Source organism: Manis javanica, chromosome 9 (assembly GCF_040802235.1).
Source record: "Manis javanica isolate MJ-LG chromosome 9, MJ_LKY, whole genome shotgun sequence".
In the NCBI taxonomy this organism is placed as follows: domain Eukaryota; kingdom Metazoa; phylum Chordata; class Mammalia; order Pholidota; family Manidae; genus Manis; species Manis javanica.
Genome location: NC_133164.1, coordinates 82,193,680 through 82,212,780, shown reverse-complemented (window position 1 = coordinate 82,212,780; position 19,101 = coordinate 82,193,680). Strand labels below are relative to the sequence as shown.

General features: G+C 38.5%; 1 protein-coding gene across 28 annotated transcripts in view; it reads right to left on the bottom strand.

Moving 5' to 3' along the window:
• EPB41L3 (erythrocyte membrane protein band 4.1 like 3) overlaps window positions 1-19,101 on the bottom strand; it is a 241,908-nt gene that overhangs the window by 85,238 nt on the left and 137,569 nt on the right. For 27 of the 28 annotated variants that reach the window (XM_073212849.1, XM_073212852.1, XM_073212854.1 and 24 more), the window contains exons 2-3: window positions 5,827-6,029; window positions 1,653-1,850 (exon numbers count right to left, since the gene is read on the bottom strand). In XM_073212849.1, coding sequence (XP_073068950.1) covers window positions 1,653-1,850; window positions 5,827-6,029 — 401 coding nt within the window. The remainder of the gene's footprint in view (window positions 1-1,652; window positions 1,851-5,826; window positions 6,030-19,101) is intronic. The other variant, XM_073212845.1, reaches the window with a different exon arrangement.

Sequence of the window (19,101 nt, the reverse complement as noted above, 5' to 3'; positions counted from 1 at the left end):
GCCTGTGGTGCCTGGGAGAGGCTCTGAGCAAAGCCATGACTGGAGGACTTGCAGGTAACCATATTTATTACATTATATAAATTTAATCAATAGAAGGACTCTTCTCAAAGTTAAGGGAAAAAGCTTCTCTTACATAAATTTTTTCCAGAAAGTGGGTCCACACTGGAAAAAGATAATCTCTCTCAAGTTTTACAAAAGTTCTTTAAGCTTCATAGTGAAGCCTAGGTAGGAGTACATTATTAGATTTCCCCATTTCCAGAATAAACATCTAAATTAATAATTGAACACTTTGGGCTAAGAAATTAGCCTAAATGAGAGTCAGCAAAATGTCAGAAATGGGTATGTACATGGCAAACCTTAGTCAGGGTCCTTGGAACATGTATTTAACCTCCTGCAGTAAACCATCAATATGTAAAGTAATAGGATGACAAAAATTCTATGTATCAATATGCTAGACTAAACTTTTGATCTGTTTATTTAAAAAGAATGTTTTCCTATGCTCCTGTAATCTAATAATTTAGTCACCCAACCCCATACCTGCCCTAAATGACATTATCAATATGAAATGGATTTGCATCTCCTGTTCCAAGAAAAGCACAGGGTATGAGTGTATTATGCAAAATATAACAGCAATGAAACAGGAGTTGTAAACAGAGAAAGCAGCAATAACTGTGGGACATGGGCAGTCACATTGGTGAGGCTGAGGCTGGAGGGAAGAACAGGAATGCTTGAGGACGCACAGACGTACACTGCCTGTGGTGCCTGGGAGAGGCTCTGAGCAAAGCCAGTGGGAGAGGTGAACTGTGCAAGCAGGTGCTGGGAGGGACTGGGTGCAGGGTGTGGTGCCATGTATGACAAAGGGCAGGGTGCTGGAGGCTGGAGGAACAAGCTCTTTGAATGAGAACGTTATATATGAAACTGAATCACCTTGCTCAACGAGCAAGCTGTTCCTTTCCAGTTACGGGGAGACGATGCCACGGATGGTGCAGAGATCTTCCTACAGCCTGAATTCATGCCATGAGTGTATTCTTGATACCAGAGGACTCAACAATCATCCATCCCCATGGCTATGGATAGGCTGCACTGTGCTCATCTGTTCACTTGGTCTGGCTAGACATCTCTCTGACAAAAGTCATTCAACACTCTTTTCTCTAAAGAATTTTAGTTTTCTTTATAAAAAGAACAAAGAGCAGTATACCCTTGTACATTCAAACTGCAATGCCTACCACAATGTGTATTTTAAAAATTACTTGTTTTCTAAGCAAGAAAAGGACGTTCACAGTTCAAACAATCCTACTGCTCCCATGTATAAAAATTTACAAGTTTCTACCAATTAACAATTGACATAGCCATAAATTACTCAGAAAAGGTAAAATTCATTTAAATGACAGCTCATAGTTCAGGATATAAAAGAAAATTTGATTTTTTTTTACGGTCTCCAAAATTTTTCTTTTGAATGTAACATTTTGGGGACAGTATAAGTATTTTTAGTAATTTTATCTCATTAGGGACATCAGAAGTAATTTTGTATATAGTAACTTGGTATGAGTAATTTTCCAGAGTTCTGAAAAAATAAAGCATCTTGTATATTTATACCAACACTCTCCAATTCTCAATAACTGGAACGAAAAAGTTTTAAAATATACACTTACCTCCACATCACAGGTATATTCTGATCCATCCAGAAGTATCACTTTGCACTGCATGCTTTTGGGCTTTTTGACAATCTTTAATGGGGACCGAGATAGTTTACTGCTAGATGATTTCTGAGAAAGTTTATCGTCTTCAAATTGTTGATACTCGAGCTGTTTCACTGCTCCAGCAGCAAACTCCTGACCCTTGTCGGTGACCTGGGAAGAACAAACAATGGACAGTTTTCACTGCTGAAAAGACAGGAAATGAATATTGCATTGCTCAGGCAGTAACAGAACACTTTAGAAACAGGCTTTCCGATTTCCTAGAGGATGAGAGATGTCTGAATTAGGATACTAGGGATGGGTATATATATATATAAAATATCCTCTATATATATATAGGAAATTTATAATGCTAGTAACAGTCTCACTTAAGTAATTTTTGCTATTTAAATGTACCGATAGGCCTTACTCCAGTGTGACTCAAGGATTCAGTTTAGAAACACTGAATTAGCAAATGTCATTGAGTTCACCAAGCAAAGGAGGATACCAATGAATTGACTTTTTAAAAGGGCTTAGATAGTACAGGTCTTTAAAATAAATCACTCAGATTTTACCTGCTGTACTCTATTTTCTTCACTTACTGGATGCACCCTTCTACATTCTCTGACCCAAAACCACCCCATATACATATAAGGTGTCTTATGAACTTTAAGATCTAGAGAGCTTTAAGAATTAATCTCAGTAGTTTTATAATGGGTAAAATACTTGATTTAGCTCTCAGTCAACTCACTGAAGCCAGCAGCACTGAAATTCATCACAAAGTAATCCCCTAAATCTGCTTCTTCTCTTTGTAATGAGCCAGTATAAGAACAGATCAAATCTGTCTGAAAGCTTTAATCTGCTTTCAAATCACAACAGTCTAGTCCAGGGTAGACTCAAATACACAGAGGAGTCCCATGTAGCTATCACATTCTACCTTGAATCCATCTACTTGGCAATCTCTGTGAACTGCTGTCCAAAACTGCTCTTTTTAACCCCTCTTCTATCTATTAAATAACCATCCATGGTATTAGCATAAATTGAACTCATGGGCCAGGTATCTGTTTCCACTGGTCTACAAATATGCAATAACAGTTCAAAGAAAGGTATGTTCCAAAATTCAGTGTAGGCCCCTTTGAATAAGCATGACATTTTCTCTCTCTACATGCTATCATCCTTGGCTTTAGAGGAAATGCAGTTGTAGGGAAAATGGAAGTTCCATGGCCAGGATCCTCACCTGATACCCACTGTGTACATGGGATGAGGTAATACTTAGCCTACTGTGCAGGTGCATGCTTGCATACCCACTGGCAATAACCTTTACCGTCGACATTGCTGTAAGAAGAGTTCCACCTAGTGCTAAGGGCAGAGGGAAGCAGCAGAGAGGAGAGCAGAGCCTGGGACGGAGGCTGAGCCGGGGGCAGAGACAGAGGCAGACCAGATTCTAGTATTCATCCTATCGCTGTGAGAATAAGGCTTGGTGTGAACCCCTTTTTTACCCCCAACATCCTGCTGTCACGGGATCCATAGTGAACCTGCCCAGGCTGAAACCTTCAGGCGAGACCACAGTATTGGCAGTTTATCATTTTAACTTTTCTTTTTACGCCCTCCACAATTTTACAACATTAATATAACCACTATGTTACTTTTCAGTACATGTATTTCGGGTTTTAGGTATAGATTTCTGGTTCAACAATGGCATTTTCCAGCTTGTTTTCCATCCAGAAAATTAGAAATACAGTCCTTTGCTCTACTATCTGGCCCAGGAATTCAAGGCAAAGTCTTGGAGAAGTTTGTAAGAATAAACAAACACCAATTTGCTGAGCAAAGAAACCAAGGAAAACCTAAATAACCAACTTCAAAGGCCAAAATAGTTGAGAAGGGAAGATTCAGCTAAAACAAGTAAATAAAAGAAAACCAACTCTGGCAATCCGGTTCACTTTTTTCTGACTTTTAGTCTTTTCATACCAAATAATTAAATAGTAAGTTTTTGTCCTTAAAAGACATTTGGGACAGTGACTGTGAATGGGGATGTGGGGGGACTTGGTGAAGGGGGGAGCCTAGTAAACATAATGTCCTTCATGTAATTGTAGATTAATGATACCAAAATAAAAAAAAATTTGGTAAACTTGGAATTTTATACTTTTAATTCACTTTTATACTTTTGATTCACATTTTCATCTCATTACAGGCAAAATCAACAGAAGCTACATTTTTATTTAAATTTTACCTGGAATCAACTTTTTCTATGTATTAGGGAAGCTACTTCTCATACAGATAGAGGAACCCCTACGAAAATAAAAGTATCTGTACCAGAAGTAGCTTTCTGGGTTCCTTCTATGTCAACTCAGGAAGCATCTGAAACCACCAGTGTTCAAGGGGAGGTGTCAATTCCAGAATACTCAGAACAGGAATCCACCATTGAGGCTCTTAGGCACATTTTTAAAACTTAACAGCTCTGGAAGAGCAGGCCAAGTACCTCAAATGGCAACTATGGTCATATAATGCATTACAATTCAAAAATACCACTGTCAACCATTTTAGTAAATCCCTATTTCATTTAATCCCCTAATAGCCCTAGGAGGCAGCTATCATCACCCTTCTTTACATGGGAGGGGAAAAAGAGGGCCAGGGCACAAGCTTGACACATGTTCTCAAGGACGCAAAACTAATAAACTGGAATTCAAGTCCAACCAAAGCCCATGTTGCAATCATCACTAAATACCAAAATGTGCTTCGTTTTACCTCAAACTAACTTGGACTTCCTAGTATGCTTCAGAGAATTTCTGAGTGGAAGAATCTTAGAAAATTATCTTTCCTGGTCTTTCATTTTGTAAATAAGGATGGTAAGGCTCAGAGAACTTGAATGAGCTTTTCAAGATGACTGAAGTAACCAGGCTAAGAGACAAGACCAACTGAGCTCTCCGGATTTTGCAGGCAGTCATCTTTCCCTCTAAGGGCTTAGTATCATGTTTCCTGTTCTGTGTCAAATGTCTGACTACATAAGATAAAGTGTACTGTAGTCATGTCTGGGTATAGAAACTCGTCCCTGTCTACATTTATCCCCCACTTTCATGTTTATTTCATTTCAGAGTTAAGAGGGAAGAGTGGAGAAAAATCCAGTCTAGTAATGTTAAATTTCTGTAGATTTACAAAAGACTAAAAGCATCACATTCCCCCCTCAAAAAAAAGACAAAAACCATGACAACAACTTAGATTTCATTTAACAGGCTGGAAGGATAAACCCCAGCTGCCCATCACAAAAATGATTAGATCAGACAGAGCAGAGTCTATTTATAAAGCATGAAAATAATAGGGAATGCCATGGCAAAAGAAATAAAACAATAAGCTTGTAAACATAGTTTAGTGTAATAATACTGTGTAGTACCTTCCAAAGAATTTGACTAACATGCTGATTTCTTATCTCTTCTCTCAACATCTTCTAGAATTTCTAGCTCAACACATACACTTCCACACTGTAAAAGGTCAGTCATTTGCAGGGACTCCCAGATTTCCTTACCACATGAGTTGGTCCTCTAAAACATGTTAATTCCAGGTTTGAAGTTTTAAATATGGATTCATTCAAGACCCAGGTAGACAGTACACTTTGTATTCTGTATGAAAACTTTAAAAATAAGTATTTGCCCTGCATGTGTCAACTTAAGCACATCTAGGGAATAGAGTTGAAAATGAACATGTAGAAGAGGGAAAGAGACCCACTTGAATATCCACTAAAAGCAGCTGGCCACATTAGGGTCAGAGGGACCGCTGGGAAATATCAAAATAGCTTGAACCTCTAGGCTTGAAGAAAAATCAGGAGCATAATTAAAACCAGGAGTGTGGTATCTCTTCTTCCTGCAAACCCAGATAAAACCGATAACCTGCAGTCCAGATTTCCCTGTGAGTTCAAGTGCTTTAATCAAATGAAGGAGTTACCAAGCAAACTGTGGAATGTCATTCACTGAGAGCTTTAAAACAGCATAAATTTTCATCTGCCTGGCCAGAAGGGGTGAAGCTGTGACCCCTCATAGTTCCCTCCGGGGCTACCAGACCAAGGTCAGAGAAGATCTGGGGAAGCCCGATAAACATGCTTCTGGCGGAAGCTGGCAGGTGTAGCGAAGCAGACGGCCGCACGGGTCGCGCGGCTCACCTCCTTCCTGACTGGGGTGCTGTGCGCCGCCGCGCCCTCGAACTGCTCCAGGGCCTGTCGCTGCTCCTCGCCGCCCGGCTCCGTTCCTGGACCTGGCTGAGCCCCCGCGCGCCCCTGCGGGCCCGCCGCCTCCTGGGGCTCGGCCTCCTGCTCCGGTTTGGATTCCGAGTCTGAACCGGATTCAGTCGTCATGGTTGATTGTTCTGCAAGCAGAAAAAACGGAAGGTGCCATCACTCAGTGCAATTCCCTTCCCCAGGCAAGAAAGCTAGGATGCTACACGTGGAAAGGCTGCAGAGAACCATGATATAAAGGATGGAAGCAGCGACCAAGCAGAGCACCATTCAGTGGCACACACCTGACAGACGACTCATTAAATTACCCCAAAGATGGGTGCCCTGAATGGGTCAAAATGAATATTTAACTAGAAGTGAAAGTTGATCTGTAATATCACAGGTTTTATTCCTATTGGAATTTTGTCACAGATTATTAAAATGACATCAGTCTCCTAATTATTACATAAATTACATACATTTGATGTCAGAAAAATGAGTTTGCTACATCAGCTGGATATGTATTTTAATCTCTGGGAAGGATGATCTAATTAATAATGGAAGCAAGTATTTTTTCTCATTCCCTTTCCTCTTATCTCTCTCTACACAGGGGCTCTGCTCTGCCTCTCCAAACCCCTGAATGTGTCCTTCCATGAACAAATGCTTTCCCTCGACCTCTCCTGACTCTGGTATCCCCTTTTGCATTAGCAATGACGACTACAACAGAGGCTTCCTCTGCCCCATCCTGGACAAGCCCTGGCCATGGCGTTTCTGCCAAAGAGGAGTTTTTCTGTCTGGTATCGCGTAAAGAACTCCACCAACTTATCTTAATATATGATAATTTGCTCTTACATCCTCAGAAAGACCTTCTAAAGTATAACCACCATCTTCTAATAGTTTCCTGGTCAAGAAACTTATGCATTTTTTGCCTCAGTTTTTATATCTGTTGAATGAGGAAATTGAACTTGATTACATCTAAAGAACTAAATTTCTGTATTACTTTTTCCCCTACTTATAGGCATTCTACTGTTTAAAATAAGTTTTTGCTACCAGCAGCAAGAAAAATGCTACACCAGTGGTTATCATGTCATTTAAGTAATTTCTTATCTTAGGTATGTGGTAAATATCTCAAAAACAAAGAGGCTGTTATACAATTTACCTCCTAATTCAAATTTGATGGTAAAAATATCACAAGCAAAGGGATGGTATAATACTTCAAGCAAATGCTACAGTCATTAGGATTCATTAGGATAAAATAGAATCACACAAATAAAACTCCATAGTAAAGCCACCATTTAGCTCTTATCTTCATAGTATACATTGGAATATGTTTAATAATTTGAAGAAGAGGGACTATACAAATACCAGTCTATGTTTTAAACTAAATGCTATCTGTGCTTTCTATTTAGAGTTACTTTTTAACATCACCAGCTTATTCTGTCAGTTGAATGAAAGACATTATCAACTTGGCTTGTGCTCAGCAGCCCAAAGCATGTGCAAATATGAAGACCAAACACAGAACAAGATAGTGATCCAAATAAAACTAACAATTTTGTTTCCTCTTTTATTACATTTTAGATTTTCAAACAAATCTTGAAAGTAAATATTATATTTGCTTTTGCATGCTTATACTAGGAAGTGTTGAGTCTACAGAAAAAAACAGTGGAAGAAGGGAAAAGGTGCTGGCACTGTAATTCAGAACCTAAATCAAATTCTACCTTTTAGAAGGGGGAGAATTCATTTTAATTACCAATTCACTAAACTTGTATTGAGTATTCAGTGTAAGTCCAACACCGCTCATGGTCTAGAAAGAGATAAATATGTTGTAATGCCCCTTTCACCTCACCCAAGGAGTTCATATTCTGTGACAGAAAATGACTCCCCCAGAATCCATTTTCTCCCCCTTCCTTTCAATAATTAAACTTTCAATGTTCACTAGTATTCCATCCAGCTTGACACCACAGTGAGTTGTGTCCATGTGATTAAGGCTGGACCAATGAGACAATAGAGAAAATGTAGTCAATGTTTAGGTCATTTCCATAAAGACAAGGCCACTTGCTCTAGATTCCCTTTCCAATTGGCTGGAAAATAATGACTGACACAGTCCCATAGACCCAATCATGGAGGCCTCAAGTTCAGAAGGATGCCAGAGCCTCCACCTGGGTCCCTGGATGACCTCATGGAGCACAGCCTACCTGTTCTGGATTGTTACATAAAGCAGAAATCATCTTCTGTCTTATAATACTATCTATAGACTAAAATTCTACCAAAATATTGTCACATGCCAGGGATTCCCAATAAAGTAGCCTTCCCTTGATCTTATACCCTCCATCAGCTACTACCATATTTCTCTGCTTTCTACTCATAACTTATCAGAAAAATTTTTGTTGATCTTTACTGTCTTCTACATCCCATTTCCCTACAGCTGCTCCAGACTGACTCCACTGGGGCAGCCCGTGTGGACAAAGCAATGGACCAGCCACTCTTGTCTGTTCTCATCTCCTCTGACCTGTTAGCAGCCCCAGCCCACGGGATAAGACTGTCCTTGTCAACCTTTTTCCCTCTGGGGATTCAGAGCACACCACACTCTCCTGCTCATCTCCTCTGGTTCCTCTTTCTCATTTTCTTTTACAGGTTCCTCCCTATTCAACCTCTTGATATGGGAATTTAAGGAAAATTCTAGGCCCTCTTTTGTCTTTACATTTTCTCCCCAGCTGATGATATCCTTTCCTAGGGATTTAAATACTTCTTAGAAGCCAACAGCTCACATATTCACATCTCTACTCCAAACCTCGGTTCTGAGCTTTAAAATTCAACTGCCCACTTGATGTTCTTCACTGACACCTCCCTGGATTTTCTCTCCCAAGTCTGTTCCTCCTCCCCTCATCTTCCTCACACCTCAATAAATGGCAATGCCTTTCCTTCCAGCCAGAATTCCAGAGGTCACCCTGACACCTTCCTTTACTTTACCTTATCTAATATATACACAACAAAGTTTTACAAACTATTCAGTCTTGCAAATACATATATATAAAATATGTATTTCCAAAATATATCTTGAATTGGTCCCTGCCACTACATAAGCCATCCTGACTCCTTTGATAACTTTTTCCCTGTCTCTATTCCAGCCCACCTCTGTCTATTCTGTCTGATATTTATAAAACACAAATCTAGTCAGATCACGCTAATAGCTTCCCAATGTGCTGAAAGTAAAATCTAAACTCTTAATTACCAAGCACAAGCACGAGGCCTCAACACCCCCTCCCGCCAGTGGCACTGTCCCCCACTATGATCCAGCCACAGGTCTCCGTTCACTTTCTAATCCGCATCCAGGTCTCTTCCTCTGGGTTGTTTTCAAACAAGCTGTTTTCTGCAAGAACACTTTTTCTTCTGCTCTTCAAGTGGCTAATTCCCATGCTTCAAGTATTCGCTGAGAAAGCCTTTCTCTTTTTACATAGTTATTCTAACTATTGCTTATTGTTTCTTCCCAATAATTTATCAAATCTTATGATTATTCAACCATCTCCCAACCTCTTCTCCATATATTCATTGGTGGGACTCGAGTCTTTATATCCAATATACCCTGTATCAACATAGTACCGAGAACATAGTAGGTATTTCAATAACTAGATGAGTGACTAAATAATAAAAAGAACTCCATTTATTGTCATATCTATGTATTTAAAAGTATAATAAATCATCCTTACAATCCTTAACCATAGTAAAATCTCTCATGTGAGTAAAGAGTAGGTATTTCTATGTTTTATAGAAAACAGAACCCAGTTACAATTTTCAGAACTGAACTCTCCCAACAAGGTAAGAGACATGATTGGTCTGATCATGGTGTAATGCTTTTACCAGTACACAAAAGGGTTTCCCAAAAACTCAAAAAGAAAATATGTAGGTGGTTTAGAGAATTTGTATAAAAGAGCAACCAAATACTATCATAAATTTAAGAAATAAATGACTACTAGGAAAAGCATATTTTAAAAAGATGCTTAACTTTCCCAGAAATGGCACTTCTTGCATATAAATCATATCACTAAATAAATGTTGGTAACTTCAATATCCTGTATTTTCTATGAATATTGTATTAAGGATTTTCTGTTATTACCTGTTTCAGCACATAATAGCTATAACATAATAATTAGATGTCAAAACTTCTACAGAAGTAGAACCAGAATCATATCTCAAAATATGAAAATTTCAGTTCATTTCATGTTAACCTGTAAATAATCTTCATAGATAAAATACATGAAGAAAATCAGCAGCAAATAAGTTGCCATGTGTGATCCTGGGGGGCTAAACTTTTTTAGTCTTTTACTTCCTCCTCCATAAAACAAGGGGTTCACACTAGAGTTCAGTGCTGACCCAATGAACAGGGTTAATGGGAGGGGAGAGTGGGGAGGGGGAGCAAAAGGCAGCGGACGTGGAGATTCTGCCAAGAATTTTCAGCTTAAGGCAGTGAGTTTGTTACCTTCCCTCATCTTTCAACGTCCTCACTTTTTACACAAATGTAATTGTAGTCATTCATCTACCATCAATATCCTCTAAATTTTAAAATGTAAAGTATGTTAAAACAGGAATCTTTCTAAACACATGATATGAGCCCCTGGACTCACTACATGAAATAGAAGGGAACAAATCAGTAAAGTGATCTCCTAATTTTGAGTTTTGGAGTTATTATTCTGGTTGTGAAACCATTTTATGTTTGCATTTGCCTTTAAATCCATGAGTTATCCCTAAGGCAGAGAATCAGTTACAAAAGCTAAATAAAAATGGCAAAAGGGATGGAGCCCAGCAACCACCTATCAATTATCTAAATAATAAATAACCTACAATTATTTTCAAAGTATGAATATACCTGTCACATATCACATAAATCACAGAACTTCAAACTGCAAATAAAATCCTATGTTCTTGTCAAATCTTTCCTAGATAAATTTTTTCTGGCACTGTATGCCTAATTCAATGAATGGAAATATTGCTTTTTTTGTCTAATTTTAATACAATAAAACTTTTATTGCTGTTGAGAGATAATGAAGCAATAAACCTGAACAATGAAAGGCTGTTTAACTCTGGAATCTCAATATAATCAATAATTAATTCCACATATCTGAAAGGCCATAAGTTCACACTGTACCTGTGAATAAACAATACTGACAGCCTAGATCAATAAATTCAATTTCAAAACGTAATATCTTTCTTCCCTACCCACATGCCAACACAGACAAGCAATAAACTGATTCTTAATTGTCAAAGTCAGAAGCATATAAGTACAGTACTTCTAATTTTAACTCATTATTTTCATAATTTTATAGTGTATCTCCAATCTTATTCCCAAATGCCAAAACATTTTTTAAAATTATATTTTATATTTACATTGTTTTGGTTTTTCTTTTTCTCACACTAGTTCCTTGATTTCTTGGATGACCTCTGCCACTTAGGATTGTACATTTCCCTTTTCAACTCACGAAAGATTATCGCTTTCCAATGTTCCTTTCTCTCCTCCACTAAAAGTAACTATTGATTATTTGAGTTATTGGAAATAAACACCATCACTTACAATCACAAACAGAAAACAACACAAAATGCTTACGCTTAGCTTTGGCTCAAACTGTGTCTTTTCTTATATTAAATGTACCTTATTAAACCTTATTGTGTGTTGCTTAAGCTAAAAAGGTTTGGATTCCTAGACACTCCCAATTCTCGAAGTTGGTGCAAGGACATTCATTAGGCAATCCAGGGTGATGGCAAGAGAAGTAGTTTGTCTTTTTAAGAAACACAACTGTATTTCATTATCTTCTTTCAGCGATATCTTAGGTACATGACTACCAAAAGAAATGGCAATGAGCTTCAAAGGAGGCATTGGGCAGGTGAAATGAAGTCATAGTCCCAATTCCCAACTATTTCCACCTGTGAAAATGGTAATGGCCAGGCGTTTCAGCCTTTGTCCATTTTCAGCTCTACTTTTTTATTCTGTAAACAAAAAAAGACAGTTTACCCTCCTCTTTTCCACTTTTAGAACAGCATCTCTTATCTCTGTCTCCTAACTAAATGACTGCCAAATTAGCTTTCTCTATTCAAATTTACCTACTTCTCTTGCTGATATGAAGATTTAGTGGTATTTTATTAAAAAATACAAACCTAGAAATTACTGGAGGAAAATGCTTAATGTAAATCTCTGTCATTTAGGTATAAAGCAGGATTCCTGTGGAATAACAAAGCACTTCATAAAAGAAAAATCCTGAGATGGATTAAAGATGGGAGCATGAGAGGAGAGACAGAGGCTTCCTCCTAAAACTGGATATAATTAGAAAATATAGTTGGTGCAACTAATCCTGAGAGAGCAGCAGGAAAGAGGATGGCACCGGACTGCACACACCTGGAGAAAAGGGCAGACCTCACCGAACGGGGTAATGTACCAGAGCTGTGGCTTCGCAGGACCCGAGCCCCTCCCCCACCCCAGCTCACTGGCAGGAGGAAGAGAAATGGAGCAGGGAGGGAGTGGAAGGCTTGGGACTGCTGAATACCTAGCTCCGGAGATCTGCTCTGGGAGCACAAACCTACATTTCATGGTGCTATCATGAGACTAGCATGACTACTGGGTTGGAAAGTTAATACAGGCAGAGTTCCTGGTGACCCTGGGATTCCAGCTGCTGTGGAAAGCAGGGATCCATATCCTGCTGCTCTGGGACAAAAACATACCTGTGTGAACAGCCCACTGGCTCAGGCAGTGGAGACAGGCACAGCAGCCAGGCGGCGGGGAACAGCTCTATCCTCCCCCCAAGCACCAGTACCGCTCCCCTGTGAACCCCGACACTGCTTCAGGGGATGAGCAGCTCCAGAATAGAGCTTCTGGACACTAGAGGGCACCATATACAAACATGAAACACCAAAGGAACCTTGTCCAGAGTAAAATTATAAATACAACTCCCGAGAAAGATTTAAATGATATGGACCTCGTGACTCTTCCTGAAAGGGAGTTCAAAATAAAAATCATCAACATCCTAATGGAGGTATGGAAAGACATCCAAGAACTCAGGAATGAATTCAGGTTGGAGATCCAATCATTGAAGAGCACGAGGGAGGGTATTAAAAGTAGGTTGGATATGGTGGCGGAGACAATAAATGAAATAGAAACTAGAGAAGAGGAATACAAAGAAACTGAGGCACAGAGAAAAAAGGATCTCTAAAAATGAAAGAATATTGAGAGAACTGTGTGACCAATCCAAGTGGAACAATATTTGTATTATAGGGATACCAGAAGAAGAAGAAGAGAGAGAGAAAGGGATAGAAAGTGTCTTTGAGGAGGTAGTTGCTGAAAACTTCCCCAATCCTGGGAAGGAGATAGTCTCTCAGGCCATGGAGATCCACAGATCCCCCTACACAAGGGACCCAAGGAAGACAACACCAAGACACATAGTAATTAAAATGGGAAAGATCAAGGATAAGGACAGACAGTTAAAAGAAGCCAGAGGCAGAAATAAGATCACATACAAAGGAAAGCCCATCAGGATAACATCAGACTTCTCAGCAGAAACCTTACAGGCCAGAAGGGAGTGGCATGATGTATTTAATGCCATGAAGCAGAAGGGCCTGGAACCAAGATTATCTGGCAAGATTATCATTTAAATTTGAAGGAGGGATTAAACAATTTCCAGATGAGCAAAAGCTGAGAGAATTTACCTCCCACAAACCATCTCTACAGTCTATTTTGGAGGGACTGCTACAGATGGAAGTGTTCCTAAGGTTGAATAGCTGTCACCAGAGGTAGTAAAACCACGGTAGGGAGGGTGGTGCAGCTGATTGCGAGGGAAATGCAAAATTAAACTGACAATCCCCAATGTCAATCAAGGGATAGACAAAAAGTACAGAATTTGATACCTAATATATAAAGAATGAGGGAGGAAGAAAAAGGAGAAATAGAAAAGAACCTTTAGATTGTATTTGTAACAGCATACTAAGTGAGTTAAGTTAGACTCTTAGATAGTAAGGAAAGTAAACTGGAACCTTTGGTAACGACGAATCTAAAGCCTGAAGTGGCAATAAGTACATACCTATCGATAATCACCCTAAATGTAAATGGACTGAATGAACCAATCAAAAGATATAGAGTCACTGAATGGATAAAAAAACAAGACCATCTATATGCTGCTTCTAAGAGACTCACCTCAAACCCAAAGACATGCACAGACTAAAAGTCAAGGGATGGAAAAAGATATTTCATGAAAACAATAGGGAGAAAAAGCAGGTGATGCAGTACTAGTAACAGACAAAATAGACTTCGAAACAAAGAAAGTAACAAGAAACAAAGAAGGACATTACATAATGATAAAGAGCTCGGTCCAACAAGAGGATATAACCAATATAAATATACATGCACCCAGCACAGGTGCACCAGCATATGTGAAACAAATACTAACAGAATTAAAGGAGGAAATAGAATGTAATGCATGCATTTTGGGAGACTTCAACACACCATTCATTCCAAAGGACAGATCCACCAGACAGAAAATAAGTAAGGACACAGAGGGACTGAACAACACATTAGAACAGATGGACGTAATAGACATCTACAGAATTCTACATCCAAAAGAAACAGGATACACATTATTCTCAAGTGCACATGGAACATTCTCCAGAATAGACCACATACTAGGCCACAAAAAGAGCCTCAGTAAATTAAAAAAGATTGAAATCCTACCAACCAACTTTTCAGACCACAAAGGTATAAAACTAGAAATAAATTGTACAAAGAAAGCAAAAAGGCTCACAAACACATGGAGGCTTAAGAACACGCTACTAAATAGTCAATGGATCAATGACCAAATTAAAATGGAGATCCAGTAATATATGGGAATAAATGACAGCAACAACACAAAGCCCTAACTTCTGTGGGGTGCAGCGAAAGCAGTCTTAAGAGGAAAGTACATAGCAATCCAGGCATATTTAAAGAAGGAAGAACAAACCCAAATGAATAATCTAACATCACTATTATCAAAATTGGAAAAAGAAGAACAAATGAGGCCTAAAGTCTGCAGAAGGAGGGACATAATAATGATCAGAGAAGAAGTAAATAAAATTGAGAAGAATAAAACAATAGAAAAAAATCAATGAAACCAAGAGCTGGTTCTTTGAGAAAATAAACAAAATAGATAAGACTCTAGCCAGACTTATTAAGAGAAAAAGAGAATCAACACACATCAACAGAATCAGAAAAGAGAACGGAAACATCATGACGGACCCAACAGAAATACAAAGAATTATTAGAGACTACTATGAAAACCTTTATGCTAAGAAGCTGGAAAACCTAGAAAAAATGGACAACTTCTTAGAAAAATACAACCTTCCAAGACTGACCAATGAAGAAACAGAAAATCTGAACAAACCAATTATGAGCAAAGAAATTGAAGCAGTAATCAAAAAACTACCCAGGAACAAAACCCGTGGGCCAGACGGATTTACCTTGGAATTTTATCAGACATACAGAGAAGATATAATACCCATTATCCTTAAAGTTTTCCAAAAACTTGAAGAGGAGGGAATACTCGCAAACTCATTCTATGAAGCCAACATCACCCTAATACCAAAACGAGGCAAAGATCCCACCAAAAAAGAAAATTACAGACCAATATCCCTGATGAACATAGATGCAAAAATACTCAACAAAATATTAGCAAACCATATTCAAAAATACATCAAAAGGATCATACACCATGACCAAGTGGGATTCATCCCAGGGATGCAAGGAGGGTATAACATCAGAAAATCCATCAACATCATCCACCACATAAACAAAAAGAAGGACAAAAACCACACAATCATCTCCATAGATGCTGAAAAAGCATTCGACAAAATTCAACATCGATTCATGACAAAAACTCTCAACAAAATGGGTATAGAGGGCAAGTACCTCAACATAATAAAGGCCATATATGGTAAACCCACAGCCAACATCATACTAAACAGCGAGAAGATGAAAGCTTTTCCTCTGAGATCAGGAATAAGACAGGGATGCCCATTCTCCCCACTGTTATTCAACATAGTACTGGAGGTCGTAGCCACTGCAATTAAACAAAACAAAGAAATACAAGGAATCCAAATTTGTAAAGAAGAAGTTAAGACTGTCACTATTTGCAGATGACATAATATTGTACATAAAAAACCATAAAGACTCCACTGCAAAACTACTAGAACAGATATAGGAATACAGCAAAGTGGCAGGATACAAAACTAACACACAGAAATCTGTGGCTTTCCTATACACTAACAATGAACTAATACAGAGAGAAATCAGGAAAACAATTCCATTTACAATTGTATCAAAAAGAATAAAATACTTAGGAATAAACCTTACCAAGGAAGTGAAAGACCTATACCCTGAAAACTATAAGACACTCTTAAGAGAAATTAAAAGAGGACACTAACAAATGGAAACTCATCACATGCTCTTGGCTAGGAAGAATTAATATAGTCAAAATGGCCATCCTGCCCAAAGCAATATACAGATTTGACGGATTCCCTATCAAATTACCAACAACATTCTTCAATGAACTGGAACGGGTAGTTCAAAAATTCATATGGAAACACCAAACACACCTAATAGCCAAAGCAATCCTGAGAAGGAAGAATAAAGTTGGGGGGATCTCGCTCCCCAACTTCAAGCTCTACTACAAAGCCACAGTAATCAAGACAGTTTGGTACTGGCACAAGAACAGAGCCACAGACCAGTGGAACAGATTAGAGACACCAGATATTAACCCAAACATATATGGTCAACTAATATATGATAAAGGAGCCATGGACATACAATGGGGAAATGACAGCCACTTCAACAGATGGTGCTGGCAAAACTGGACAGCTACATGTAAGAGAATGAAACTGGATCACTGTCTAACCCCACACACAAAAGTAAATTTGAAATGGATCAAACACCTGAATGTAAGTCATGAAACCATAAAACTCTTAGAAAAAAACATAGGCAAAAATCTCTTGGACATAAACATGAGTAACTTCTTCATGAACATATCTCCCCAGGCAAGGGAAACGAAAGCAAAAATGAACAAGTGGGACTACATCAAGATGAAAAGCTTCTGTACAGTGAAGGACACCATCAATAGAAAAAAAAGGTACCCTATAGTATGGGAGAATATATTCATAAATGACAGATCAGATAAAGGGTTGACATCCAAAATATATAAAGAGCTCACCCACCTCAACAAACAAAAAACAAATAATCCAATTAAAAAATGGGCAGAGGAACTGAACAGACAGTTCTCCAAAAAAGAAATACAGATGGCCAACAGACACATGAAAAGAAGTTCCACATCGCTAATTATCAGAGAAATGCAAATTAAAACCACAATGAGGTATCACCTCACACCACTCAGGATGGCTACCATCCAAAAGACAAAGAACAACAAATGTTGGCGAGGTTGTGGAGAAAGGGGAACCCTCCTACACTGGTGGTGGGAATGTAAATTAGTTCAACCATTGTGGAAAGCAGTATGGAGGTTCCTCAAAATGCTCAAAATAGACTTACCATTTGACCCAGGAATTCCACTTCTAGGAATTTACCCTAAGGATGCAGAACTCCAGTTTGAAAAAGGCAGATGCACCCCTATGTTTATCGCAGCACTATTTACAATAGCCAGGAAATGGAAGCAACCTAAGTGTCCATCAGTAGATGAAGGATAAAGAAGATGTGGTACATATACACAATGGAATATTATTCAGCCATAAGAAGAAAACAAATCCTACCATTTGCAACAACATGGATGGAGCTAGAGGGTATTATGCTCAGTGAAATAAGCCAAATGGAGAAAGAGAAATACCAAATGATTTCACTCATCTGTGGAGTATAAGAACAAAGGAAAAAACTGAAGGAACAAAACAGCAGTAGAATCACAGAACTCAAGAATGGACTAACAGTTACCAAAGGGAAAGGGACTGGGGAGGATGGGTGGCTAGGGAGGGATAAGGGTGGGGAAAGAAGAAAGGGGGTATTATGATTAGCATGCATAATGGAGGGGGTGGGAGAAAGGGGAGGGCTGTACAACACAGAGAAGACTAGTGGTTATACAACATTTTGCTATGCTGATGGACAGTGACTGTAAGGGGGTTTGTGGGGGGGACCTGGTATAGGGGAGAGCCTAGTAAACATAATGTTCTTCATGTAATTGTAGATTAATGATAACAAAAAAAAAAAAAGAAAGAAAAGGGGGATTACTCCGATAGGATAAAACTAACTGCAAATCAACGATTAATGCATGCTTTACATATCCTTAATTTTGATCTTTCAAACGGTGTCAGATGATCAGCTATGGAAGTACATTTTTCTGATAATATTCCTTTCTCTTAATATAAAAAAAAAGCAGTTCATGTGTGGTGATCTCCAATCAGTTCTTCACAATGGTATAAAGGGCATATCAAAGTATGGGCAAAGGGTTTGTGTTTATACAGAGGAACAAAGCCTAATTTGGCTACGCAGAAAACGAATTAAGATGCAATATGAAGAAGAACTTCCAACATCAACATTCTCTGGAAGAGTCATTCCAGAAGATGATCATCAAAAAACTTTAACAAAGATCCTGGTGCTGTTGCAGTTGTAGCTGCATTCATCCCACTGGTTCCTGGACTTGCCATGGGAATGAAGAAGGAGATATCTAAGCTGGCCTGTGAGTACAGTAAAACAACAAATTTGACTGGATCTATACTGTCAGAACTCAACCAAGAATTAGGAGAAGTGCAAGTTGCAGCACTCCAAAATCTTACGACTATAGACTATCTACTGTTAAAAGAACACATGGGATGTGAATGGTTCCCAGGAATGTGTTGTTTTAATTTGTCTGATTTTTCCCAAAATATTCAAATTCAGTTAGACAATATCCATCATATCATTGATAAGTTTTCACAAATGCCTAGGGTGCCTAACTGGTTTTCTTGGTTTCACTGGATATGGCTGGTAATTGTAGGTCTGCTTTGGTTATGTAGCTGTATTCCTATTATGTTAATATGTGTACACAATTTAGTTAGTAATTTAAAACCTATACACGCTTATGTTACAGTACAAGAAGATATGTCAAAGAAATAATCAATCTTCCCATGTTTTCTTCCATCTGCTACTTCTATAGCTTCTCTTCTTCCTTCATACTTACAACTCCTAGGTAGAATTCATGCCTCATATCAAAATTATCGAGTATCATAATTCTTACAAGTGGT